The following is a 27,294-nucleotide window of genomic DNA, read 5'->3' on the forward strand; positions in this document are numbered from 1 at the left end:
TTACAACAGATAGTAATTGAATTATAACTATAATGGCATTATACCAAAGAATACCAGCCTGCATGATCAGACTCTAAAGACCCATCAGCCAGGCCAAAAATCATTATGAGTGTTTACAGAAGGAACTTTGAAGGGACTTCCTTTGGGAGATAATGCCAAAAGTATACCAGCACCCAACACTGGTACAAAAAATATATGAATCAGGCAAATTCTGATTTTATAGTTAAGCTCGTATCTGAAACAAATGTAGGGAAGTCAAGAGTTTCTCCTTGCCCCACCCATTTTCCCTGCTGGTGTCTCAAACCCAAACTATGGTTGCCTTTCTCCTTACTATGAAGACTACATTATGAGACTACACTGCTTACCACTGATTGTGTTCCTCGGGTGGAAGATGTTGTAACAGGCGTTATAGTGATAGTACTTGTCACCTTGCTTGCTGCAGGTCGCGAGGACAGGTTGTTCCGGGGCGATCGAAGAACGGTACCGGTCACAAGTTCTTTCTCTGCTGCTATGTTCATCGGTCTGACTGTTATCACAGGACTCGCACCATCAGGTGCAGCACTGGGAGAGCGTTTAAACTGGGAACCTAAGTGGATGTGGATTTTGTTGTCTTCTGTCGTAATAATGTTTGCGTTGGCATTGTACTTGCGGATTGGAGTTGGGACAGTTTGTTTTTCTGGTGTCACTTTGAAGACAGCCCTTCCCATGGTCATATCTTGTGACTGCGGAGAGACAGAGATTTCTGCTGGTGCTGCAGATGTTGATACTGTCATAATCTGAATTGGCGATGCAGGTCTGTCGACAAAGGGTGCTCTCCCTCCCTCTGGGGACTTTTCCCTGGAGAATGTTGTTATGGTGACTGGAGACATAGAACGATCTGGGCCCATGGGACTTTCACTGCCTTTTCCTTTTTGTGGCATAACGTTTGGAGAGGGAATGATGGTTATTCGTGGCTTCTGATTTCCCAAAGTAGGAATGACAGTGGTACTTGAAAAAAATTCCTCTGAGGTTGGACTGGTTATCTCCAAAGTAGCTGTGCTGTTCTCATGGTCTGGTGTCACCCGAATATGAAGAGGCTGACCCTGCTTTGGTGAAAGGACAACCTCCCCGGGATGCGCTGGACTACCGTGTGTTCGGGGTCCTTTATCAGGAGTTGCCTGAGCCCCAGTTTCCCTCTTTCTCATCCATGGTATCCAAGATTTCCTCATTGCAAGTTCATTCGCTGCTGGAGGATACCTCTCAAGCACTGAAGACCGCTCCATGGGTTTTTTCAGACCTACCTGTCGCAGATTGCTCATGATGTGATTTTCCTCCTGGAAGGATTTCCTTATAAACACTGCTGGAGTTTCTTCTTCTGCTGCTTCACTGCTTACAGCATCTGTTTGCACACCGGTGGACGTCACAGGAACATCGACCATTCTTCGTCCGTTTATGCTAGGCCTCAGTGCACGGCTGTAACGCTTAGAAAGCTCCAGCTCTCTTGTTAGGTTCAGAACTTCCTGCCCCATGCTCTTGTTTTTATTTTCTTCTTCCATAAACCTTTGCTGCAGAACCGAATAATCGACTTGGAGCTGAGAAAGCTGGTCTTCTTTGTTCATCAGCTCATGGATTTTTTCCTTAAGAGCTTGAACTTCTGCTTTCAAATCTCTGCTTTTGGCCTCTTCCAGACGAAACCTGTGCCTCAGCTCTGCCTCCTGGCTCACTGCTTCACCTTTTTCTATTGCTTTGGTTTTGGCAATCTGGAGTTTCATCTCCTCCAGCTGTTGAGAAAGAAAGTTAGCTTTATCCTGCTCAGTCCTAAATTTCTGCTCTAGCTGATCATATTCATCTTCTGTCTTCATCAAATCTCCTTCAACCACTTCCAATTGTTTGAGACGTTTTTTCAGTCTTTCAATTTCAACAGTAAGTTCTTTAATCTTGTTGTCCTCATGACAACCATGCTCTGGTCCTTTCCTGGTTCGACCTCTTGTAATTTCTCTTTCTACTTCCTCCATACCATCAATTCTTTTCTTTAACAGGTCAACTCTACAGCTTAGTTCAGAGGATTTTTCTTCTTCACTTCTCAGTTTGCCAATTAACTCATCCCTTTCCTTTGTCAAACAAGACACTTTTTCCTCCATTTCAGATTTCAGTTTCAAAAATTTCTTACTTTCTTCTATCAGTTTCTCTGTTACATCCATAACTTTCCCTTGTTCCACTTTAAAATTCTTGTTTAGACACTCAACCTTTTTCTCCTCCTGTTTTATTTTTTCCATCATATTTTTTCGTTCATCAACCAACATTACAGTAAATGATTTCAGCTTTGTAAGGTCATCTTTTAAGCTTATTTCAGCCTTTTCCAACTTGCTTTCTGATGCCTCAAGGTCTTTAACTCTAGTCTTCACCACTTCCAACTCATTTATCAAATCCTTAGTCAAATTCTTTTCTTTCTCCAAGCTTAAGTGTAGCTGGGTGCATTCAGACTTACTTTTACTGAAAGCCTCTTCTAGCTTCTCTAGTTCTGACATTCTTTTCTGCAGTTTTTCCACTTCAAGTTTCAACTCTTTGCTATGGTGCTCTTCCTCTTGCAGTTTATTTTTCAGCTCTTTACACTGGGATTCAGTTTTTGTGATCTCTTCATCTTTCCCCTCCATTTCAAGCACACGCTTGCGGAGGTTTTCCACTTCTGCCATTAAGCTAGAGTTCCCACATTCCCCTTTTGCTATTTTATCTCTTAGTTCTTGAAGCTCCTCCTCAGCTTTTTGAAGATTTTTGTTAGTTTCTTCTAGCTCCTCTATTCTGCGAGTCAACCCCACTAGCTTAAGCCTTAGCTGTCTATTATGTGACTCTTGATTAGCCAGTTTAGCAGTCATCTCCTCATGTTCTTGAGAAAATGATGAAGTTTTATGTTCAAGTTCTGCCTCTAACTTCATCAGTTTTTGTCCATCTTCTTTTGTTTTTGCACTAATAATTTTAAGCTTTTCTTCTTCTTCCTTTAGTTTTTGGTTTAAGTCCTGTATTTTCTGGCTTTGTTGACCAAGTTGTTCAATATGCATTTGTCTTTCATCCACCAGCATGAGTGCAAATGATTTGAGCTTGACTAGTTCTTCTCTTAGTTTATTGAGTCTCTTTGTATGTTCCTTCTCCTTCCGGGCTTGATAGATCTTCTCCTGCTCAAGAAGTTTTTTCAGCCTGAAAGAAGTTAGAAAACATGCATTAAACTAAACTAACTAAATAAATATATATAGGTGTATTTCTCCATTTTTTTAAATCACCTTCATTTTATCAGGTTTTTTTTCATTAACAACCTAGGTCATCTTTCAAGAAATAACTACCTACTACAGTTATATTCCCGAACCAAATATTTTAAGTTACAAAAGTTAACTGAAAACTATATAAAATCATCTAGAAATCTGAAAAGCAATGAAATTTTATACATGTACAGATAAAAAATACATCAGTTTTTAATTCCTTTACATTTATTTTTCTGTTAGGATGACATTGGTAAAAGTACATAATATCCCAACAGGACAGGTATATCTACTCGCCAATCCATTTATACCAAACTTGCTTTACAAGGTGGACTCCTCCTTACGCTTCGCATATGCAAAAATGTGTAAAATAAGATTAAAAATGAAAACTAATTGCTCTATGCATCCATACATAAATGGATCAATCCTGGTTATAAATAAACCAGCAGGACAGAATATTACAATAGCACACAACTGATAACCATCTGGGCATTACAGGCATAAGAAATTAGCAGGAAGATTTGCCAGCACAGTGACTGTTATGTTTAAAAGTTTCTTCTTCCAGGCACATTTTCATTTACAATAGTAGATTTTGTGGAGTGCAAGGGTGAGACTAATCAAACCTTTGGCTACAGCTAACCTCTGATGGAAAATGCTCTTCTTTATATAGTCTGTAAAGCTGTATTTTCAGACAATACAAAAGCTCACGATACACAAATTAGGTGTATCCTCAGAAAGCTAATAAAGACCTACATTTTCCATCCTTACTCATGCAACATTTCAATGGAGAAATTATTAGTAATACAAATATTTTATGTCTGTGATTTATATTCAGGATACGTTGACATCAGCACGGGAAGTTCCTGCACATATTGTAAGCACAGATTTATGAGGATGGTGATCCTCAACTGACAAAGAGGTACAGATAACACAGGGATATATCCCCTACTACTGTAAAAGCCTTGTGGTAAAAACAGCAATATGGCTTAGAAAAGACACAGGTATGCACGCTGAATGTACTGTGAAATGACGTGTTTTTCAAACCACTGTCAAAGTACCTGTAACCCCTACATCCCCTATCAAGACACTTTCTTTGCTTACCCTATATCTGAAGCTTTTCTTTGTAACCGAGACAGGCAGTGAAGTGGTAATAGCAGAGCAATTTATCACCTGTTAACTAACTTGCAATAACTGGAACATCCATATCTCCATATCTTAGCAAAGATCAACTTTTATCAGTATTTTTATCTTAAATGCTGGGTTATAGAAGGTAGCGGGTGAAGCACAGATACACATTCCTTTCTGCTGCCCCATCAATGAAGTGCTGCAAAGAGCTCCGGGGCACAATGCTGTACACAAAGGATGTCTCCTGGAGCCCTCACCTGAACTCTAAACTCATAACAACAGCCATATTAACTTGGTCCTCCAGCAACTGTTAATGTTTCACTCCTTGCTCCTCGGGGACCAGAACGAACAGGAACTGGAAAGAAAAGCTATAAGAAAAGAGAAGGAAGTCAGAAAGCAGAACACAGGATGCAGTAGGTAGGGAAGGAGAAGGCTGAAGAATGCATTTGAAAACAAGAGTCCGATAGGATGTGGGAGTAAGAGAATAGTAGGAACCAGCGGGAGAGAGAAAAACAAACAAACCTTACAGCCAACCTTGCTGGGTCACAGATTATTCTCAAAAAAATCTCTTTAGTTTTGGCAGCTCTTTGGAAAGGACTGAAAAGGCGTGCTGGTGGATGCCTCATTATGGGTCAAGTTAGAATGTCAAAAGGTAAAAAAAGACCCGCTGCCACTCACAAAGCATGCACTTTTCACACTGAAGAAGGAACTTTATTAGCATGCAATATATTCCCTGGCTGCTCTATCACACTGCTTCATGCAAAAGGTTCTGCCAAGAACTCTCCCTCATCTCCCCCAGGCTACATTTTTAAAGAAATAGTATGCATCCCTCTACAAAATATTATTTGCCGTGACAGAAGAGTGTGCCCTAACCTGGTGGTGCTCTAAATCATAGAATCATTCAGGTTGGAAAAGACCCTTGGGATCATCTCTAACCATCAGCCCTACTTTACGAAGTTCTCCCCTACACCATATCCCCCAGGCATGTCATCTAAACAACCCTTAAACACATCCAGGGATGGTGACTCCACCACCTCCCTGGGCAGCCTATTCCACTGTCTGACCACTCTTTCTGTGAAAATTTTTTTCCTAATGTCCAGTCTAAACCTCCCCTGTTGGGAGTTTAAAGCCATTCCCTCTTGTTCTATCACTAATTACCTGTGAGAAGAGACCAGTACCAACCTCTCTACAACGTTCTCTCAGGTAGTTGTAGAGAGTGATGAGGTCTCCCCTCAGCCTTCTCTTCCTCAAACTGAACAGTCCCAGCTCCTTCAATCGCTCCTCATAGGAGTGATGACTCATCTCCCAAAGCCATGAACAAACATACAAGAATATGAGATCTTCAAAACAGAGAACATTTCCAGCCTCTCTTGACCCACAGGAAAATTTTAAGGTGACCCCTGTAAATTGAAAAAACAGAAGACAGCATTATCTTTTGTTTCTATCTAGAGATCCTCAGAAAACTGCCAATGATTTTGAATTCCGAGGCTGTTCATAAAGGGCTTGGTAAGTTTCACCCAGCACTTGCTACTCGCCAGCCAGGCTGCTAAGCAGAGTGAAAAACAATTCACTGGCCCCACAACTACCTGAGAGTCTACTGGAGAATACTACTGAGAAAGCCACTAAAAAAAGTCAAGCAGAGATGAGACTGAGCAACAGGAGAAGAAAGCACATTAGCACTCTCACTGCCTTGCTGTACCTAGCAGGAGAGCTAGCAGTGGAGAATAACTGTCCTGGCCCCTCTGGGAAAAACAAAAATAAAGCACTGTAACTGTGCCAATACGTGGAGGTAAATTTGCTAACATGTCCATGCTGAACAAGGTAGGAAGCACTGTGCAGCATTTTGTGCTACCTCAGCTTTTACATGGTGAAACTAGACTGCATAAGATTTGACAAGTGAACTTTCACAGAAGACATTTGACAACACTTGTTTTCCATGTCCAGGGAAACTGCTTCTAAAATCTGGTTCTGTGAGGGATAGATGGGAAAGCAGCATCCAAATCTGTGCAGATGCTAAAGTAATAAACAAAATCTACATCTTTTCAGTGTTACTTCTAAACACTAAAATAAAGCTGAGTTGAAGCTTGCTCCTGCTTTTCCATCCTTGTACAACTCTCAGACCTCAGACGGTAAGCTGGAATTTCAGCAGGACCGCAAGGTGATGTTGTCCCCGCTTGACCCTCACAACTGATTTATTATCAGGCTTCTCATCTGACTGCTGCTAATGTTTGCGAAGTGATGCAGACCTGCATGGGCTCCGATGCAATACCAAAAGCACCTCAGACTCATACGTGTCTTCAATGTGTTATCCAGAGCAAATGCACTCTGGATTGTCGAGGCTGAAAGCACCTGCATTCAGGGTCAAAATAAGCAAAAAAGAAAATAAAACCAAAACAAAACCTTAATAATGAAACAGCCAAAACACTGACAAGCCAACAGTTTGGTACCCCCAGTCCAGTCCCTGTATTTGCTGACTTGGTTTGGGGTTTTTTTGAAGATGGGTAGAAATATTTGGATACAATTGGATAATCTGCATTCAACAGTAAGTCTCAGGGGCTCGGCATCTGGACCACAGCCGGGAAGCAGGCAGATCTGCTCCCATTCCCTGTGGAGAAGTTGACTCTACTGTCTGCTCCTCTGTGGACAGCACTGCTGAGATCTGTGCAGCACCTCTCTTCCCCACAGGTTACCACACCTATCATGTCAAAACATGCAGCCCGAGTCATTCCCTGAATACATGGTCTTCTGCTGCCATGAGGGTCCAGGTGGTCTCTCCTTGCTATCTGTCCTCCCCAAGGTATCTGAAGAACAGGTGCCCTGCAGCTGTCCAGCCTTCAAGACATCACACTCCCCCTTGAATTACATTGGATAAATAAAAGAGCAAACCCTTAGGTATGAATATGTGCAAACTGTTAACTGCCTCAGTTAAAAACAAACACCCCAGGACAATGCTGTTCCCTGATTCTGCACCACAAAGGAAGATGCCTGACTGGCACAGGGCAGGACACTGGACTACAAAAGCTACTGATGCAACCTCATGTGGTCCCTGCTGCATCAGGGAGCTGTGTCTCCTGTATCCCTCCACAGACTGCAGCGTTAGCTGTTCACAGCCACACCAGTAGCAGTTCTAGGACAGCAGGAGGGAGGCCTGTGGGCAGCCATGCTGGGAGGCCAGGAGCATGAAGACTTTCCACAACCAATCTCAGCTTGCAGAGCAGGCAGACACTGCTGTGGAGGAAGAGCAAGTATGGATTTAGTTTTAATCTCCTTCATGGTGTTCTGGAAGCAGCCAGCGAGGAGGAAAGTGGAAGTGGATGGGCAATAAGCAGGCCCTCCCTGTCGACCTTCCTCTGAGTTTGAGGCTGAGCGTTTCATTGCACAAGGGCCTTCTGCTTCCCCTTCCCTTCTTCAAGCTTCGGATTGATCATCAGAAGCGCGATGGGATGCTGATAGCTGCTGAACCCTATCCCTCCAGAGACATGGCTTCATTTCTTTTATTATGGTTATACTCCTGTGCTTTGTCCTACCGGTTTTGACTGCCTTGCTCAGACCGGGGCTAATAACTCCTTCAGGTCTGGATGGCAATTTTTCCTTAAAGCAAACCTGGTCAACACCATGCTTTCCCCCCCCCCCCCCCCCCGCCCCCAGCTACATGTCTGCTGACAAAAAGTCCAGTTATTGCGTCAATGCATTTGTAAGAGACAGTTCTGAGTTACAGCACAGACACAGTTTGTAAAACAGCACACTGGCTACACTGGGAAGGGCTTTGGTCTGCTGGAAACAAGAATGAGTCTGCCCTGAAGGACAGATGACAGAGGACACGGATAGCTTTATCTCCTTCCAATGAGAAATGCAGAGTGGTTGAAGGGCTTCTTGCTGGAGTCTGCTGGTTAGCCATCTGGGTGGTTTAACATTCTCTTTAAGGCTGATCAATTCATTGAATCAATAAAGCTACAGACTTCACTTAACCACAGTCATTCTTCCTGTTTTATTTCTGCATATGTTAAGTTCAGACACTGAGATGCAAAGGAGGAACCCCACAGTACCATTTTCACAGCGTCTCTTCTCAGACCAGAGCAAGACTTCAACATGAATTATAACTTACAGCTGGATAATAATGTTTTCATGTTTTTAAAAGACATTGCAATAGTTTCATACCAGGAGAGCTCCAAAGGGCATTACTGGATCTTAGATGGGGTTTATTTTATTTGTAAATGGTAAAAGCAGTAGCAGCAGCAAGACCTTAGCTAAAACCAAGCATTAGTTCTTGTCCACACTGGCAAAAGAAATTACAAATAGTGGTCAGTAGACATTTTCTTGACTTCTGAAGGATCATAAACTTCATTTGAAACACAGTAAATGTAGCAAACTGAACTATAAAAACCCTGCTTAGCACTGACAGCTGATACGAGACCAAAATGGCTTACGATATTTTAAGAAAATACAAAGAAGTTTCAGTTATCAGAGGGAAAATGCTCAGTGATTTCCAAAAACCTACCTCTCCCCTCAAAAAAGCATTCAGATTGTTTTAAACAGAGCATGCAAGAGTGAAAAGCCCCCAAAACATTTATTGACAATTATACTAGTGTTTGCATTGCCCTTTCCATCTGTACTTCCATCAAGATGAGAAAACATCATAAATGCTCATGTGATCTTTTCCATCTCTAGCATAGAAATGGGCACTCACCTACTCAGGGAAACCCTGGTAAGGCAGGACAAGCCAGAGGATGACCCGAAAGGACATGAGCTGCCCCTGTGGTTTGTGTACATGTGAACATTTTGGCACCACACTGCAGCTGTGTTGGCCTGGTTTAGCTCCCTGCTTTGCAAGCAGACTAAGCCAAGCTTCCCAAGCTAGTGTTTGATGAAGCACTCGAAGGAGGGGCTAATGTGGAGGGCAGTCTGGAGAGAGGTGGAGAGCTATTTCTCCCTGCTATCAAGTCATGGGCAGCAGGAGGAACAGCAGGTAGAAGGAAGAGGACGGGAAGGATGGAGGCAGGTAAGGTCTCCAGAGGACTTTTTAACCGAGTCTGTACATAGCCTGGAGGTCTGCAGAGCTCCTCATTGCTGCTCTAGCACGAAGACATCTCAGACGTACTGCTCCTGTAGTACCTTATTCTGCCATTTAAATTCAATTCTGAAAAGTTTGTTGCAATGTGATGTAATGACTTCTATGCTGTTTCGTGGACAGCCAGTAAGTGGGAGTTAAGAGAAGCGCAATAATGAGGACTCAGTCACTCTAAGGATGAGCTGACTGACGGCTGATGAAGGCTGCTTCCTCCCTGAGGGACCAACAGTGTTTCTGCCACTCACAGCAATCCCAAGGAAACGCTGGGAAAGCAAATGCCTTCGCAAGCTCATCTTTCCACTTCAGCCCTAAAGACTTTGCTACTGCGTATGAAGAATTAGAGAGACTGGACAACTTCCTAGTGGTAGCTAGAAAGCTGCTGCCCATTAAGTGATGTGAGAGGCTGCTCACTAGAATCCTGGGACAATGAAAACCAGCAAGAGGTGGTTTAACTTAATAAAGGAGTTCCCTCTTCTTTTTTTTTTTTTTTTTTCCTGTTTAATGTACAACAGCTGATTTTGAAGATAATTTCTACAGCCGCTGGGAAATCCTCCACATGTCAAAACTATTTCTGAGTACTTCAGTGTTTGGGGCCAGACTGAGATACCCAGAGGCTGAATTTCACTGATTTTGAGCACTTAAAATTTCTACTAAAATCGGAGAGAGCCAAAAGATGGTCAAGCTCTCTAAGAAGCAAAACAATCAGGCCAACACTCAAACTGGCAATTCAAAATTAAGTAACGCTTTCAAATCATCACCTTCAGTCCTTCCCTCATACCCATCTCAACTCAGAGAAGGTGTAAATGAGATCAGATCCCATGGCAAGAAGCAGCACATCTGTGTTACCTTCTTCTTTCTATCCATTAAACTTTAAAGGCAAGGAACAAAGTTTGAATGACCTTTCTACAGAACTTCCCACGTTGCTGTTCAGTTTATCACAGGGTCAACTCTGAAAACAAATAAAAGCTTGGAAAAAAATCAGTTATCAGTTCTAGTAACTCTTAAGATAAATTTTTGTGCCTTCCCACTATACAAAGTTGAAGTGTAAGACTGCATATTCCTCACTGCTGCATTAACTTTTGAGAAGTGATTGTATCAGATTATATCAAAAGCAAATTAATATTCTTGCTACTTCAGAACTACATGACTGTCCCTGAATTATATCAAAAGAAAGAATTTTCTTTACTTAGGAAGACATGTTGCTTGTCTTCTACAACAATTTTTCTTCCTCTTTTGTTTCAAACACCGATTTTGTAAAAATTAAAATCCAGTTTTTGATGCAACAGTTCATTTGTGTTGAAACTGTCTTACTTCAGCTGAACAGTGACTAAAGGCAATATTTTGGAATAAGAACACTTATTAGGTTCACCGTCCCAACCTTTCCAGCACCTTCTACAAATAAGACAAGCACCCAAGATCTTTAAGAACAAACCACGACCAAAACCCGTTCGGGCTATGAAACAGCATTACAACCGGACAGGCACTTTTTCCCAGCCCCCCCCATTAAGATATCCACATTAATTTCGCAGGTCGGAGAGGAAGGGGGATGAGCAGAAAGCATGCAAACAGCATCTGTGAGAAAAGGAAGAAGCAGCAGCACTCAGCCGAGAAACGGAATTGGCCAAACCTGTCTCCGCGCTGCCTCTCGCCTTCCGTGACCCCGCGATGCGCTGTCCGGGCGGGGAAGCGCCGCAGCACAACCCCCCCAGGTGCACCTTCCCGGCCTCCAGAAAAACATCACACCCAGCGCCGGGATGCCCCGGCCCCTTCGCGCAGTTCTGCCCCGTCCAGCCCGGCCGGAGCCGCGGCGGCGGGAGCGGGGTGGCGCAGCCCCCCCGGGCAGACCCCGCTCCGGCGGGCAGACCCCGCTCCAGCCTCCCGCCGGCGCCTACGCTTGTGCCCGGTACACTCGGTTACCCTGTGCAGTGCGCATGTACAAGAACAACTGGCACCGCTCAAATTAAAAAATAAAAAAATAAAATCTGAATTATCTTACCTTATAATTAGACTTTTGTTTTTTAAGCTACCCAAAAAATAATAAAAGAAGAAAATTTTGCAGCACGACTGGCCCCGCGCCGTCTCGGCCCCGCTGCCGGAGGGAAGGCGCCCTCACGGCGCTGCCCTGTCCCCCGCGCACTGCAAGGTGACGGCTGCGCCCGGCCGGGGGGGCCGGGGGGGCCGGGCGGGGGCCGGGGGGGCCGCGGCGCGGCATTGTGCGCTCCCCCCGCCGGCAGGGGCAGGGGGAAGGGGTGGAGCCGCCGCCGCGCCTCGGCGGGGCAGGAGGGCTGGAAGGGGGGTGGGCGGCGTGGGGGGGCGCTTCTCCCAGCGCTTCCTTCTAGCACCACTTTGCCGGAGTTTGTTATTGACAGCCCCCTCCGGGCTTACGGTTTATAGGTTAACGATTAAGAAATAATAATTTGATCGCAGAGAACCCTTGTGAATTGCTTTCGCTTAACTGAACTAGGATGCACAAAAGCGATGCTTCCCAGTGCGAGCTGCCAGTTCATTCCTCTGACTCAAGAAAAGTTCCCGTTGCTTTTCTCTTGTCTTCCTGGTGTTGGAAGTGTCAGTCCTACTGTTGGTAAGCGCTGGCTGATCTTAAGATCAGTTGATAAAGGCATGAATACATGAATAAAATCCCCCGTGGATTTAACATACATGCATATTTGGTTTGGGAAATTCATGCATAGTAGCAAGGCTGCGAGTCTGCGTGAGGTCTGAAAAGCAGCATTTTGCTGGCTCTTTGCATTAAAAAGTCTTAAAACAGCCCTTTTGTTCCCAAACCAACATAAAAGAATTTGGGGATTCCTTCCATTTGCCTAATGATCCCCTAGATTGCCCACGGTCACCTTTTCAATCTTTACAAGGGGAACTGGAAACCACTCTTGCCTTTCCTTCCCCCTTCCCTTTCTCCTTCTCCTTTATACCTTTTCTTTCCTCCTCTTCTCCTTCCCCTTCCCGTTCCTTTTAAGAAGTTTGTAATATCCAAAACCACTGAAAGCATATCATGTCAAATATTATTAGCCAAAAAAATGGACCAGTGTGTATTTACATTTTTGAGAAACTACCTAATTTCATGTTCTGTCATTTTTCCTTAGGACCCTCGCCTCATTCAGCATACAGGCTGGACAGTGCTCATTTGAAAAGCGGGTGCTTAATGATTGATTTTGTGCTCTTTATTCAAGGCCCTATTTACCATACACTCTTCAGACTCTGCTGAGAACAGAATTATTCATTTCTGGGTGGGAGACAGAAGCTCAGAGGGACAAAAGTTTTGGTTGGGACACCTGCTCTGGGGCATGTAGGATGTATAGACATTATACTGGCCTTTCAGTACTTAAAGGGGGCCTACAGAAAAGATGGGGAGGGACTCTTTATCAGGAAGAGTAGTGATAGGACAAGGAGTAATGCCTTTAAAGTAAAAGAGGGTAGATTTAGATTAGATATAAGGAAGAAATTCTTCACTGTGAGGGTGGTGAGATGCTGGAACAGGTTGCCCAGAGAAGTGCTGGATGCCCCCTCTCTGGAAGTGTTCAAGGCCAGGTTGGACGGGGCTTTGAGCAACCTGGTCTAGTGGAAGGTGTTCCTGTCCATGGCAGGGGGTTGGAACTAGATGATCTTTAAGGTCCCTTCCAACCCAGACCATTCTGTGATTCTGTGATGCTAAGATGTGGTTTTCAGACGCCTGTGGTTTGGGTGCTCCATGTGCTCAGATAACAGCCCCATGTGCCTCCAGCCCAGGAGTGGATCCTCCAGTCTCCTGCACATCAGAGCCCAGATCTCTAACAAGCTCCCCAAAATGAGAATAAGTCTTAGAGAAAGAAATGTTCACAACCCATGTAAATTAGCTTCACATGACTTTACTAGCGCCATGTAGGAAATCCATCACACAAACTCAACAGAGGTAGAGTCACATCTTCCAGGGAAACATATACTAGCCTTAATCATTCCCTGCCTTTTTATATTCCTCTACCTCATTTACTAAATACTTTCCAAAAGATGAAGTTGGGGTCCTAAAGAGAAATCATTGCCTCTTATGCGCAAAGCTGATGCATCTCAATATGTTTCTATTTTTCCAGTGTCAGAGGAAAAGTTTCTGTAAAAAACTTGCCTTTGATTACGCAATTACAAATGATCACATGCATTGAGCAGACAAATGTTCTGCTTACTCTACTTACCGTGTCATTTGCAATCCTAATAACTATTCTGGTAGAGCTATGTATTCTTTAAAAAGAGGAAATTGCACGCACAATGGCAAACACTAAAATAGATATCCACAACTGAAATGTAATGATGTGGCATTATATTGGCATGTAGGGAGATTGTTGGAAGAGTTTAGATCCTTTACGTTGCCTGCATAAAAGTCTGCACTCTGAGTTAACAAAATAATTGATAGCAATAGCAGGTTGTCAGCCTCGAGGCAGTTTGATACTAGAAAGGCATAGAGCACTTTGCAAGCAAGTTTCAAAACTATCTGCTGACAGACGGGTTTGACTGTGATCAGCAGCTGAGAGCAAGGCTCTGCCCCGCCAGCGCTGCTGGCTCTGCAGGAGGATATCTGGTCACACACCCCGTCCCGGCTGGCTCTGGGCTCTGAGTTCATTGCACAGCTTGTCCCGGTCCTGCTGCACCCACCATTCAGTCCTAGGCTCCTCCTCATCTCCATACTCTATTTCTAACCCCCACCTCTCCCAAATCTGCAACCATCCTAGATGTCCCCTCACATCTGCTCTGGCTCTTCTTTTGTCCGTGATTGCCATGCTTGGGGCAGGCTGGAACTGCAAGTGACACATCTTCCCTCATCTGTGCTTTCATGGTTTCAGCACAGAGAAGAATTTCAGGGATGTCAAAAGATTCCTAATATTTGTATTAGGAAAGCAGCTGTGAGTTTACAGCAGTCAGCTTTGTACAGATGTGACATGAGGCGAGGGGACACTGGGGGTCCAGGCCAGAAGGGATCGCTAATCTCACGCAGTCCGACCACTCACAGCAGCCGTGAGGTGGACTCCTGCCCACACCAGAGACCTCAGAAAAACAGCAGCCAGAACTATAATGTGCCACAAGAAGATCAGAGGGTGACTGAGGGCATTGCCAGTGTCCCTATCTGGCAAGGGATGTGTTAAAGAGAAGGCCCAGAGGATGCCACAGAGCCTGCCCCAGTCTAAGCCACCACCTCTCACCCTGGTACAAGCAGACTCATCAGGAACTGCGTGGTGTCCTCCAGAAGATGCCACATCATAAAACCACAGAATGGTTAAGGTTGGAAAGGACCTTGGGGATGTCTAGTCCAGCCCCTTGCAAGTCCAGTTAGATCAGGTTGAACAGGGCCTGCTCTACCTGAGTCTTAGACATCTCCAAAGACAGAGACATCACAACCTCTCTGGGCAACCTGTTCCAGGGCCTGGCCAACCTCATCTTGAAAAAAATCTAAATTAGGCTGGATCACTAAAACAAGGTGACATATACCACATACACTGCCTCATGACAGTCACTAGCGGCACCTGTGACCACCAGTGATCCCCAGAGGGGACTTATTCCAAACTGCCAGCTCCCTCAGCTTACTCTGCAACTTAGAAATAAAAGCACAGGGAATGTAATGTAGAGTCCCTAAAGTTGCCTGTATGTGAGCCAGCTTACAACTGGCTGCAGGACTTGTTAGAGAAAGTGCAGCGTAGTAGTGGTGAGCCTACACACCCTGCACTAGCTGAGATATGTCTGTACCACCACCAGACTTCCTAATTAAAGTGTTCTCTATCACCAGTCCAACTACTCCAGGTACCCCACCACTACAGCAGTACCAGAGCTATAGAGGACATCACGTAGGATGTCACAGCTAAGGTCAAACACGCCTTTACAACTTTTTTTTACTGCATAGGAATCAAATTATGTGTATATATAAAAATATGAAGGTACTCCATATGATGTTATTTCTCAAGAGTACCTTCACTTTTAAGTCACATCAAAGGCTGGGAAACTCAACTTGCTCCCCAGAATTTAATGAATTTTTTTGTTTATGCTTTCACTGGAACGAAGTAGTCCAAGAAACGCATTCCAGAGTAAAACAGCACTTGCAACATTGTGAAACCAGATAAGAAAAACACCAAGAAATAAAACCAGGGGAGGGAATAGATAGGAATCCCAAATTCCAACTCACCTCTGAAAGTCAGAAATTGTACTGTGCATCTGACACAGTTGACTGCTATAGAGGAGAGTAACTGGGAAGCAAAAGATGGAATTGGTTTAACTATTTAATGATGTGCTAATAGACTACACATTTCTTTGATAAGTTGCTCTCTTTAAAAATTCACTAAACTCTGCACAGCAATGGATTCCTCTTGTGGATCTTAGAGACCTGTAACAAATGATTGCCTGATTATAAAATTCTCTGTAAACAGGGCTTTGTAACCTTTCCAGCAGACTGCCCTGCTCTCTGTTGTCTCTTTATCTTCAGTGCAGAAACATATGTAACATTTATAGGGAAGGCAGTGCTTGCAACTCTCTCCAACATGTTACAAAAGCCCAAATATTTGTTTATGCAAAACAAAACTTTTCCTAAATTTATGTTTACTTACATACATGAAAAAGTACACTCTGTTGCTTGCCAGACTTAATTTTTTTGTTCATAAAGCCTTCAAAGCAGTGAAAATCTTCCATCATTATTTTGTTGGGTTTTTTTCTTTCTTTTGGTAAATCAAACTCATTTGGTAAGTCATACCTGTCCTCCAATTTGTACTTAGCCTACTCTTGAGTGTAACAGATATTAATTAATTCAGTGGCATCTTGATGGAACATGAAAACTTTGAATATTGAGGGAGGGGAGAGGCTGATTTTAGTTTGCTGCTAAAGACACAGTGAACAAGGTGATCCACTGGGCCTTGTGGAGACAAGTAAATAATGAAGACAAATGCAGTAAATTCTTGAAACATGACTTTGTAGGAAAAGCCTGAGAAAAAGACTTCAAGTTGGACTCTGTGCTGTTATATCTCAGGCAATACATTTTATATGGCATACGTCATGCACACTAAAAAACTTCATTTGGTGAGCTGCACTGACAAGTGGCTTTGTTCACCTTTGTTCTTATTTAAAACAGGTTGTTCCATGCAGCTGTTAAAGAAACTGTGTGTGCGCGCATGTGCACACACTCACACACACACACATTTGCACACAGGCTTTTTTATTACTCCTCAGATCTTTCTAAATAAGTCATGCTGCCTAGATTTTAAATTCTTTTTCTCTTTGCAGCATGAAAATTGCCCTACGTTAGGATTTGCTGCCTTTTATGGAAGCAGGATTCAAAAGTTTAACAAAAGCATTCCTGGCTTTGTTTTCCTTTTCCACTTTTTTTTTTCCCCTTCTGGTTTTCTGCTTTCTTAACACTTGTGTGTATCCTTTTGATATCTGGGAAAGCTCAGTATCTCCAATACCGGTAGGACTCCCTGAAGTAAAAGTGATTACAGCTGAAGTAGGACTTGTCTATGTCAAGGATACCATTTTACAGTATGATTTGATCATTATTTTGTGAATAAGCACTAAGAGTGTCATAGAAGCAGGCTGTGGCCCTTTCACCAAAGCATCTCTGGAGTCAGGGGAGGAGGTGTCCAGGACCTGCACAGGCAAGATGGTTCCTTGCTGCCCTCTGTGGACCTGCCATTTTTAGAGTTGGCTGCTTCATGTATTTGTGCTTTATAAGAGCACCCCACTAATGCCATCTTTATCTGCTCTGGTCTCCACCCTTGTTTTTCTAAATTACTCACTTTTGATGTGCTAGGTGTTCATGTGGAAAAATGACATGGAGGAGTGAGCTTGAGGCTTTGAGAACAGGGAGAGCTGTGCCTGTTCTCAACTTAGCAGGAGAGACTTAGTTTTTTGGCAGTGTCTTGGCCTCTTTAGCTCAAGCTGGGTCTGGGACATGAATTAAGCCGGACTGATTTTCACCTGTGTGTTGCTTTTATTCTGTTGGCTCTCTGTTGTTGTCCCTTCTGCTGCCTCCCCCTCACCTGACTTCTACATGTATGGATTTATAGAACAGAAATACTCCATCTAGAGATGAGTCACATTTTTAAACGTGACAATAAGTAACTCATAAAGAATAGTGGTGAATATTCCCTTACTGGAAACTGAAAATCAAGGTAGAATTACTTTCTGGGAAGTTCCTGTGCCTGAGCTATATTGCCTCAAACAACATCATCAATATGATGTCTTCTGCTTCACGTTTGCTGTATTTTTCTTTATATGTCTTATTCTGCTTACAGCTCGGTCTCTCTTCCATCTTCATCTCTTCACCATCTTTCTTCACTCTCTCAACCACCAGAAAGGCTCTACAGCACTCTCACCAACAGCTGGTTCCCCTCAACACTCCCCGTGTTCTCATTAATGTCTTAATTCAGTCACTTCCCATATTATTTGTCTTGTGGCTGCCATCCCCTGCCCTAAACCTGCTACTTTGCTATTCCTCGTCCTTTGCCTTCCAGTTCCATCAGTTCCATTCTTGCCCCATTGCTCTAACTCCTGCTGGCCTTTTCTGGACTTCCTTTTCTTTTGTGCTTCTTCTCACTGACCCCTCCTCAAAGCAAGGTGATCCAGTGATTGACTGGGACTGAAAGACACCCGAGCCCTATGCCTAAACCTAAAGGTTGTCCACCTCACTGCTTCTGATTTGATACACCACTGAAATAATATATCTGATAGAGTGAATAAAACAAGTGGGCAGGAAAAACGAGGGAAAACAGGCTCCAAAGAATTGCTGCTTTGTTTTAGCATCAAGCAACCCAAGTGATGGTGTCTGGAGTCACCATGACAGGGTCTCAAACATGGAAAAGTGTTCAAAAAAAAGAGTGAAGAGGTTTAAAACCTGGATTTAGGAAGTAGCATCGTTCATACAATTGCATGCACTGGGCTACTCAAGCGTGGAAAAGCTCACACACCTGTACAACAGCAATGCAACTTGAGAGCAAGAGCCTGCTTAAGTGAAGTCAATATAAAAACTCCAACTCCCTCAATGCAGGGTTTCAGATTTTCTTAGAAATACAGGCTATGTCTGCACTGGTTTATATCAGATTTGGTCACCTCAGTCACAGCTTGACATAAGGATAAAACAATACACACCTATAAACGCGGACAAAAATAAATAATGTCATGAAGATTACTTCTTGATTTTTAAACATGACTTCCTGTGAGCACCATATTCAGTGATTTAGCAAATAATGAATCCTCAGTAAAATTTTCAAATGCTGTAAAAGAGAAGTCAGCAGCTGCTTTTATGAGCTACAGAGAGACTGATAGATTTTAACAACATCAGCACTGAGTAATCCTGGCTGTCACAGCACATCCTAATATGCTGTGTCCCAACTGTCAATCTGAAAGGCTATGAAGGTATTTTTGTTAATTTTCATGCCAGAACCCTCAGCTCTTGCCCTGAACACAAAGGAGCACACACCTGCCCACCACATCCATCTCACAATGCCACTTTTGCTAGTGCTTTTTGCCCCTGTGTTCTGGAGGTGCAGCATAAATGGACACCCTCACCCCCTCACCCCTCAAATACCCAAACCAAACCAAAACCCAAACAACCCTGAAAAAAAACCTAAACAAAAAAACCATACACCTACACAAAGCTTTTCTACTACCACAGGGCAAATTACTACAGCTCATGCAATTCTTGGGTTTGCTGCTTGCATTAGATTTGTGTCTATTGAGAGACAATTACAGAAGAGACTGTCCCCACAGCATTCACCCACGGGCTAGACTCTTCCAAGATATGAGGCTCCTACTTTAACCTCCTTCTTGTAGTTGCTTAGAGCAGGATCCAAAAAAGACTCACATAGATTTCTGGAATGCAATTAATGAAGAATTTAAAGAGGGAAAGATAGACAAAACCAAAAAGCAACACAGATACTAATCTGGATGTTCATAGGCACCTAATTTCTGGGCAGATCTGTATCTTGGTTGGGCAAATTTACTGTTGCACATCCTTAGAAGTCCCATCATCCTGCCTGAACTGAATATCATTCTCCACCTGAGGTTATCTGGGCCTCATTAAATACATCTCTTTACACACAGAACAGCAAGGGGCCTGTTCTGAGGATCAGGGAGACACAGGCTGACCACAGCCATCGCACAATGATGGGAGCCATAGGTGCTTCCATTTGAAGGAAGACTTGCAAGGGGGCTGCCTCTTGCACCAGTGCCTGTGAGCTGCATTACTTGCCCAGAGACTGGCACACCTGGTTTTATTTCTCTTCTCAGTCTGAAATAATTCCAGATTGCACTACCCCTTTCCAAGACGATGTCCAGACCACCAGCCTGTTGAGCATTTGCACAGCAAAAGAAAAGGACAGGGAAAACTCATGTACCCAGATGGAGAGCAAGCAAGGAGAAACCGGGCCAGTTTCGTACAGTAAGTGTGAATTACAAGGTGCTCTTCTTGCCTCTGCTTGCCTTTAAATTTCTTTCTACCATATCTGTAGACTCTGAATAACTTGTCCTCTGAATAACTGCAGGGCTTATGCATCCTGGCCCTGTTGTTTTCTAATCAGGCATTTGGTTGTCAGCTGTTGACTTCCACTGAGCATCCTCGCTTACAAATCACTATTATTTTAAAAAATGTTATAATGACATAAGTGAAAATGATGCCTCACACTCAGAGAAGCAAAATCAGTTTGGAAAAGCTTACAGCCTCCTTGGTAGAATCAATAGGCAATACTGACCAAAAATAATTCTAAATACAAAGGCATTATTGGGCTGTAGAAACTATGTAAAAATAATATAATAGTAAATTATTATTATTATTATTATTATAAGCAGAAATGCATATAGAAGTTATATAAAAATGTAATCATACAGGAAATAAATATTGTTGATAAGTTATTTTGCTGGAGAGCAAATTCTTATCCAGGAGCTATAACTCCACACAAGAAACTGCTGTATGTAATACATTCATATATGCATATATATACTTCTACAATTACATACACACGCACTTTAACATTTTCAGAGTTCCTACCCTGATTCTCATTAATCCCATTAATCAAGAAGAGCTCTACTAACTTCAGAGGAATTGCAACAATGCCAGCTTTGTGCTCATAAAATCTAGTGTCAAGGTTGGCATGTTTGCAGATTAGTTATTTCCTACGACCTGAAGAAGATGGATGTAGAGAGCTCAACATGCTTATGATAGGCACAAAGCAATAGTGCTTGCCACCAAAACCAAGTTGAACAGACCAAACAGCACTTGGTCTGTCAGGTAAAGACATAAGCCAGTCAAACCAGGACACACTCTCCTCCGTCATAGGATTAGCAGTGCCCACAAACCATGGGCAGTGCAACAACAAGGGCAAGTGGCAATGCCCTAGCCTCTACACTACCCACCTGCCTTTCACCAGTTTTGGGTGGTTTGCCCCTACTGGTTTTGGAAACCAGGGTTGTATCCCAGCCAGTAATTTGCAAAATGAAAAAATATTGAAAGCTATGCATCATTTTAAAACAAGTTAAGTCATCGAGGAAAAGCCTGATATTTAAATGATGAAAGAGAATATGTCTATCCCTTTCCAGTTCCTCTGAAAATAAACATTTTAAATGGAACTGTGCAGGAACTTTCATCCTGTGATATATATACTTGTCACAAAGAGATACTTTTTCATCTATGACATAATTGCTATCATCAGAAAAGCACTGCTGTCATTCTGCTATAATTTAGCCTTATTTTCTGCTCATTTCTTTATCTTTTGTCATTAGGGCATTACATATTCAGTTACATTACTATTAATCATTCCCTAACATAAGCAACTGGATAGCAGAGCTGTGTGAGTAATTGATTTTTCAGTTCTAGAGCTGAACCAAAAATTCAATAAGTGATTATTAAAGAAAAAAGCTTTACTTTTCTCTCTCATTCAAGTGAAAAAAAAGTTTCATGTGGATTTCAGTGAAACATTTGTTCACCTTGAATATGTAATTTAATTTCCATCTTTGTCATTTTAAGAAAAGCAGCAAATAGAGAGGACCATATATTGGCACCATTCACTAAACCAACAAGTGAAAAATCCTTGCTTTTCAGAAGATGGAGAGACCTGGCCGAGTGAATTCCTAATGTCTGGGGGAATTTGAGTACCCAGGCACTGACCTGCAAGAAGATTTTCACCCCTTTGGTGAAAAAAACTCCAAAAGTATGTAAGTGACTTGTAAAAGTAGAACAATTTTACCTGGGAAGACTGGGAACAGACACCCCAAGACACCCAATGACATGACCAGGAAGGCCTCCTCAGGGAGGTGGGTTTGGATCCCAACAGGTTGACGGGAGGATTGAAAGTCTCCTATGGTCTAGGTGAACAGCATAATCACAGGGTTATTTGATATGTTTTTTTGACTAGCTGGTCTTGTGGATTAAGCCACCAGATTTTCTTTGATGACATTTATAATAATTATCTTACATCCAAAATGACATTTTAAAATAAGTTTTTAAAAAATTAGTCAAAACACTAACTATGGTAACACAATATTAAAGTCACAGGCACTTTACAAATATGTGCTGAATTATACATTTTGTGTTCTGTATTTCTTCCTCCTCGCATTTGCATAAACTTTTGCAAATTTCACAAGAATGTTTGGTTTGGATTTTTGCACCTCCTGGGTTTTTTATTCTGCCTTAAGATGTTTCTACATATAAGCCTTAAAAAGAAATGAAAACTGAAATGATGCAAATATAAAACTCATTATTGGTATTCTCCACTGCTGGTGGAGATACTGCAGGAATGAGAAGGGATGCACAATTTAGCACCCTTTTGGGGAAAGACAATGGAAAAAGCATTACATCTGATTAGGGTTAGGAAAGCTTCTATATAAGCTCAGAGTCAGAATAACCCCCCCAAGTCAGATGACATCTTGATGTTCTTCACACAACTTAGTGGCAGTTATCTGACCATTTAGAACAGGCCTTGAATATTTGTAGGGCATTAATCAAAATAGTAAGTCATATACTTTGCTAATCAGTCTGTACATCTCTTCACATGTAAAATTCCATTTAAAAGTAAAGCAAATATCCAACATGTTCAAGCTTGAGTGCCTATTTGCATATATTTATACTTGTAAATAAGCAGCATCTATCTAAATTTTTTAGAAATTCACTGAAACCTGGCACTTCAACTGAAACCTGTTTCTAATCTTTCTGAATGAGGGAGCAATTTTCCCTATGTGACCTTGATTCAGTTCTTGTTTTCTTTGCCTAAAAAATTACAACTTAAAAAGATGGCCTTAGTAGAGCTGTGAATGGATATTTATTTCAGTAGTATAATAACTCTGAAACATGCCAAAGGCCCCTTAAATGTTAAAATTGTTACCTATTGCACCCCGGACAGATTTTGGGTTCGTGAGTAGATTTTGAATGAAGTCATTTTTCCCCCCTATCTGACCCTGGGAACATTTGAATTGATTTTAGCAAGCAAACTTGCTAGGAATAATGAACTACGTATAGTTTTGTATAATAATTCTCTCTCAAGGGCTGTGAAGCTGATGCCTACTTAGAAATAATTTTGGAAGAGTAGCTGAAACAACACATGATGCCATTTTATATAATCCCAGAAGTGACTGAAAGACTGGACAGTTTTGAAGACTATCCAAGTGTGAAGAGATGGATTTGGATTAGCCCCAGCTCATGGCAAGCCTCACATTGTGTAAGACTCACAATACTTTCATATTGTTTCTCCGCAGTCCGATGTGGCTGTTTGTTCTCTTGTTTTTAAATTACCTTTGGAGCTGTTCTGTTGGAACTTGGGACCAAATTCATTAGTTAAAACAAACTTCGAGCAGTCGCTGCCTTGCAGTCAGCTAGAGCTGTAAAAGCGGCCCTGAAAAATCGATGACCTTCAGATTTACTTAACTGTGCAGAAATGGTATTTGTCATTGCCAGGTTTTTTCATTTATTTCTTTTAATAGACTACCACAGAATTTGTGATCTGTGACCCTGTGAATATATTACATTGACAGAAAATTGCCAGTGTTTCCAAACCATACAGATAGCATGTCAGCCTAAAAAAAATGAATAAAAACTCTACTGTTGCTCTTTTCTTCTACATTACAAGATTAAAAGTTTAGAGATGCACTTACTGAAAAGTAGACAGTGACTCAGTGCTCTTCTACAGCCAGTAATGTGTGGTAAGATGAGTAACTACTGTAGGCAACAGTGAATTCCCACAGTCCCATCGGGCTGGCTTTTCCTTTTTTTGGGTCACAATTTGGAAACCAGGACACAGTAACAATCACCACATATGAAAAAAGTCATGGTGCAAATATGGCTAAGAACTCTTTGAGAAAAAAAATAGCAAAAATCTTTCTGTAAAGTAGCTTAATTTCCAGACTTTAAAGGAATCACCAACAGATTACACAGTTACAGGCCAAAATCTGTGCTGTATGTTGACACAATACACCTCACCCCAATATCTCTGTATGGGGCTATTCTTACCACAGAATTTGTCCTTAAACTGGTGAATCACAGAGATTTATTAGCCCTGAACACTTCATACTTTTGGCTTGATTGTTCTCTAAACAAGTAATTGATGGATACTCTGCCCCACTGTCTTCCTGCCAGCTTCTTTATTTTACAATCTCTATAAAAATCAAAAGAAAATGCAAACTGGAAAGGTAACACACACAAAATCTCCAAGCTATGTCACGCTCCAGCGTTTACACTTGCTTGAGTCCATGAAATAACGGGAAACAGAAAGGCAAGCACTTCCCAATGAAAGGCTTGGTGCTGCCGTCTCGTGGGAAAAGGGAGAAGGGGAGCTTTGGTAATAAAAGCAGAAATGCAAAAAGGGGAAAAAAAAAGATTTAAAAAACTTGCTAACATCAACACTCCCATTTTTGTTTCAGGACGGCTGTGTGCTTTATTGCTCACAGATCAGTTTCCTTTGCAGGTGATGTGGGCCCAGAATTACATCACCAGCAGAGCAGCCAAGAGCATCTCAGTGCCAGGATGACCGAAGCCGAGAGGAATGTATTATCACAGACCTCTGAGGGACTTGCCAGTGCATTCCTTGCTGGGGGTGCTGCGATGGGGGAGGCAGAGAGGAGAAATTTTACGTGAAGACTGAAAGGAAACTTTGTGGAGGAAAGATCTGGGGTCACAGTCCTGCTGTCTCCTCTAAGCAGATCTAATTATGGCCATGTACTTCAAAAAGAGGGTTTAACTAAAACCAGATTTAGCAGGGCACTGCTTAGGAAGCACAGACTGAATCTTCATCTTTGCCTTTGAGGAAAATGCAAACTGCTTCAGTGCACTGGGAACACTGTCGCTGTGGTTGTAAAGAATAATTTGAAGTTGCAGCAAGGAAAGTATGAGCCAATTTAAAATTCTCATCACTTCAATGAATTCTTACAATAAAAGGTGACTAAACATAATATTGATGCTTTCAGACAGACAATACTTACATTAGATACTGAGTGTGTATTTACTGACATGTGTGGTGGGGTAAAAGAATGATAGCAGTCTCGGGGATCGTGCTGGAAATGATCAAATTACTCACAAAGCAGTTGCACAGATTTCCTTTAATGAGCTCCAACAAAGCCTTTCTGCCACATCGCACCCTCTATTCGGCAAACCATGTCCTATGCATATGAAAGAAACTCCCTCCTCCTCCCATTTTTGAAGGCTTTCAAGCTATTTCTGCCATCCATCCTGCAGGACTGGCTCAGTGGTCCTCACCACAAGCCTGTTTCTGAACCATCAAAATCAGTGGGAGCTTTCCAGTGCTTTTAATAGCAGCAAAATGTGCTGTCAACAAACGGGATTCAAAGAAGAGTTTGAGACAAGTTGTTCAGATATGAACACCTCTAAAAACATCAGGATTTTAAACCTCAACTCCTAGGTCGATCAAGAGGTCTGGTGCTGAGGTTACACAGAGCTCTTCCCTTTTCCCCCAGAAGAAGCAGCCCTGCTGACCAAATAAAAAAGTTTATAATTGATCCTAAAGATTTCTCCTTCCCACCAGTTCCCTAAAGGGGAAGGCAAGAGGGCTGGGACTAGGCAGACCAGAGAACAACCAAATACCACTTCAGCCTGCTTTACACAAGAGCTTTTTGCAGTAGGGAAGTGCCGATAGCTGGTTTAGCTGCAGCCAGCTCAGCCGCTGCCTGAGCTCACACTGTCAGCTCACTCCCCAAAGCGTGGCTGAAGATCAGGAGAATGCCTGTGCTTGGAGGACTAGTTTTATCATTGTGGCTGCTGCTGTGTGATCTTCTGCTCTTCAGGTGTCTGCTGCAAGCCACCTTGTCAGTGTAGCTACAGTCAGTCCGTTCATTTTCCACCTGCCAGACAAGAGAATCCTTAACCCACTGACTGCCACCAAGGGTCTCTGAGGGGGCCCCGGGGGCCTTCAGCTCTTCTCCTTGTTCCTCAGCCTCATCAGGAGGCTCCAGGAAGGTGGCTGCTTTTGCATTCCTGGGGATAGGAGATGCCCAAGGACAACTTGATGTTACAGGAACAGCAGCTGAGGCAGGCAAGCATGGAAAAGGGGAGTTTTGGTCAAATGGTAAAAATAGAAAATGCTGTCCCAAACTTTCACAACATTACCATCTTTAGATATGATTGTAGAGTACTACAGGGAAATTTGCAAAACACTTCAGCCACCTTGTCTGTAGAAGCACTTTCCACTAAAAGTACCAGATTTCTTTCATCTCCATCTGGCAAACGGTTGTCACTACTCTTCCTGTAACATGCCAACCTTTTCCACAACCTTTCTACAGCTTAGTTGCACTTGGTGTTGCAGAGCCAACATCAACAGTCAGGCCCTTCAGCTTTCTCCATTTACCCGTGATAGATGTCTACATTTTTAATATCCCTGTGTACAGTTTTTTTCTTTTTTACACTTTTCATGCATAATTATTCTTGACAAATCATGTTTTCCTATTACTTACTTCCTGTGCAAGGCTGACCTAATAATTAGTCCCTCATAGGGACTGTTTGCTTTCATATCATGTTGTTGTGGATGGATTAGAGATAATGTATGAAAGTGTATGTAAAAAAAATATTCCAAAGTAAATACATTAAGAGAGTGCTAGAAATACATTAAAACAGAGACATTTTTCTGCTCTTAAAAAATTTCCCTTTTTATCTTGTCCACAGGACAGCAAAAGCAGCTGTGGCCTCTAAAAGTTGATGTGGGCAACAATGGTTAGGAAAGATTGGTAAAACACTGTGAAGAAAGAAATTACTTCAATTACTTAGATCCAGGACAGAAATTATTACTTCTCTCATTGTACCAGACTGCTGTGAGATGGCCATCCCACAGGACTGTTCTTCCTCTGGCTCACCCTGTCTCATTAACATTATAACTGCAAGTTCAGCAGAGTCGCTGACGGGCAAAGTTCACCTCCGTGTCCCTTTTCTTTTTCATGGAGACTACAAGTCTGTTTGGCTCTTAATAAAATAACCCTCAGGCCTCAAAGCACCACAGTAAAACAAATTATATATATAGTGGTACTTATAAAACAAGAATCCCTGTGCAGGACCCTGAGAAATGCCTTTGGGCAGGTTAGTTCTCTGTCCCAATATGCAGATTAAGTGAGTATGGGAGTTTTTTGTATGTTTTGTCCTATTGCGACTTAATCTTTCCACAACAAACTCTTTCTTTTTGACAAAATTGTACTGCTGATTGCCACTGTGGGGCTTTCCTGAGAAGCGATCCCATCAACCTCTCTTTCTCCATGACTATAGCCCTCAAACGATACTACTTCCAGGTTTTAAAACCTACAAAGACGTGGGTGCAGCCTTAGTGTCCTGTGCACTACACAAACAAAGATGAAGAGTTGAGATCATATAAGGCTATACACTAATGAGTGGTTTCCAGCCTATCCTGATTTTGCTGATCTGCTCTGCAAGTG

The 27,294-nt window shown here is 42.4% G+C and overlaps 1 protein-coding gene across 4 annotated transcripts in view; it reads right to left on the reverse strand.

The window, feature by feature from the left end:
• Window positions 1–27,294, reverse strand: part of FILIP1 (filamin A interacting protein 1) — a 111,624-nt gene that overhangs the window by 16,730 nt on the left and 67,600 nt on the right. For all 4 annotated transcript variants that reach the window (XM_074861893.1, XM_074861892.1, XM_074861891.1 and 1 more), the window contains one exon: window positions 366–3,171. In XM_074861893.1, the coding sequence (XP_074717994.1) occupies window positions 366–3,171 (2,806 nt within the window). The remainder of the gene's footprint in view (window positions 1–365; window positions 3,172–27,294) is intronic.

This window comes from Strix uralensis, chromosome 3 (assembly GCF_047716275.1).
Source record: "Strix uralensis isolate ZFMK-TIS-50842 chromosome 3, bStrUra1, whole genome shotgun sequence".
Taxonomy (NCBI): Eukaryota; Metazoa; Chordata; class Aves; order Strigiformes; family Strigidae; genus Strix; species Strix uralensis.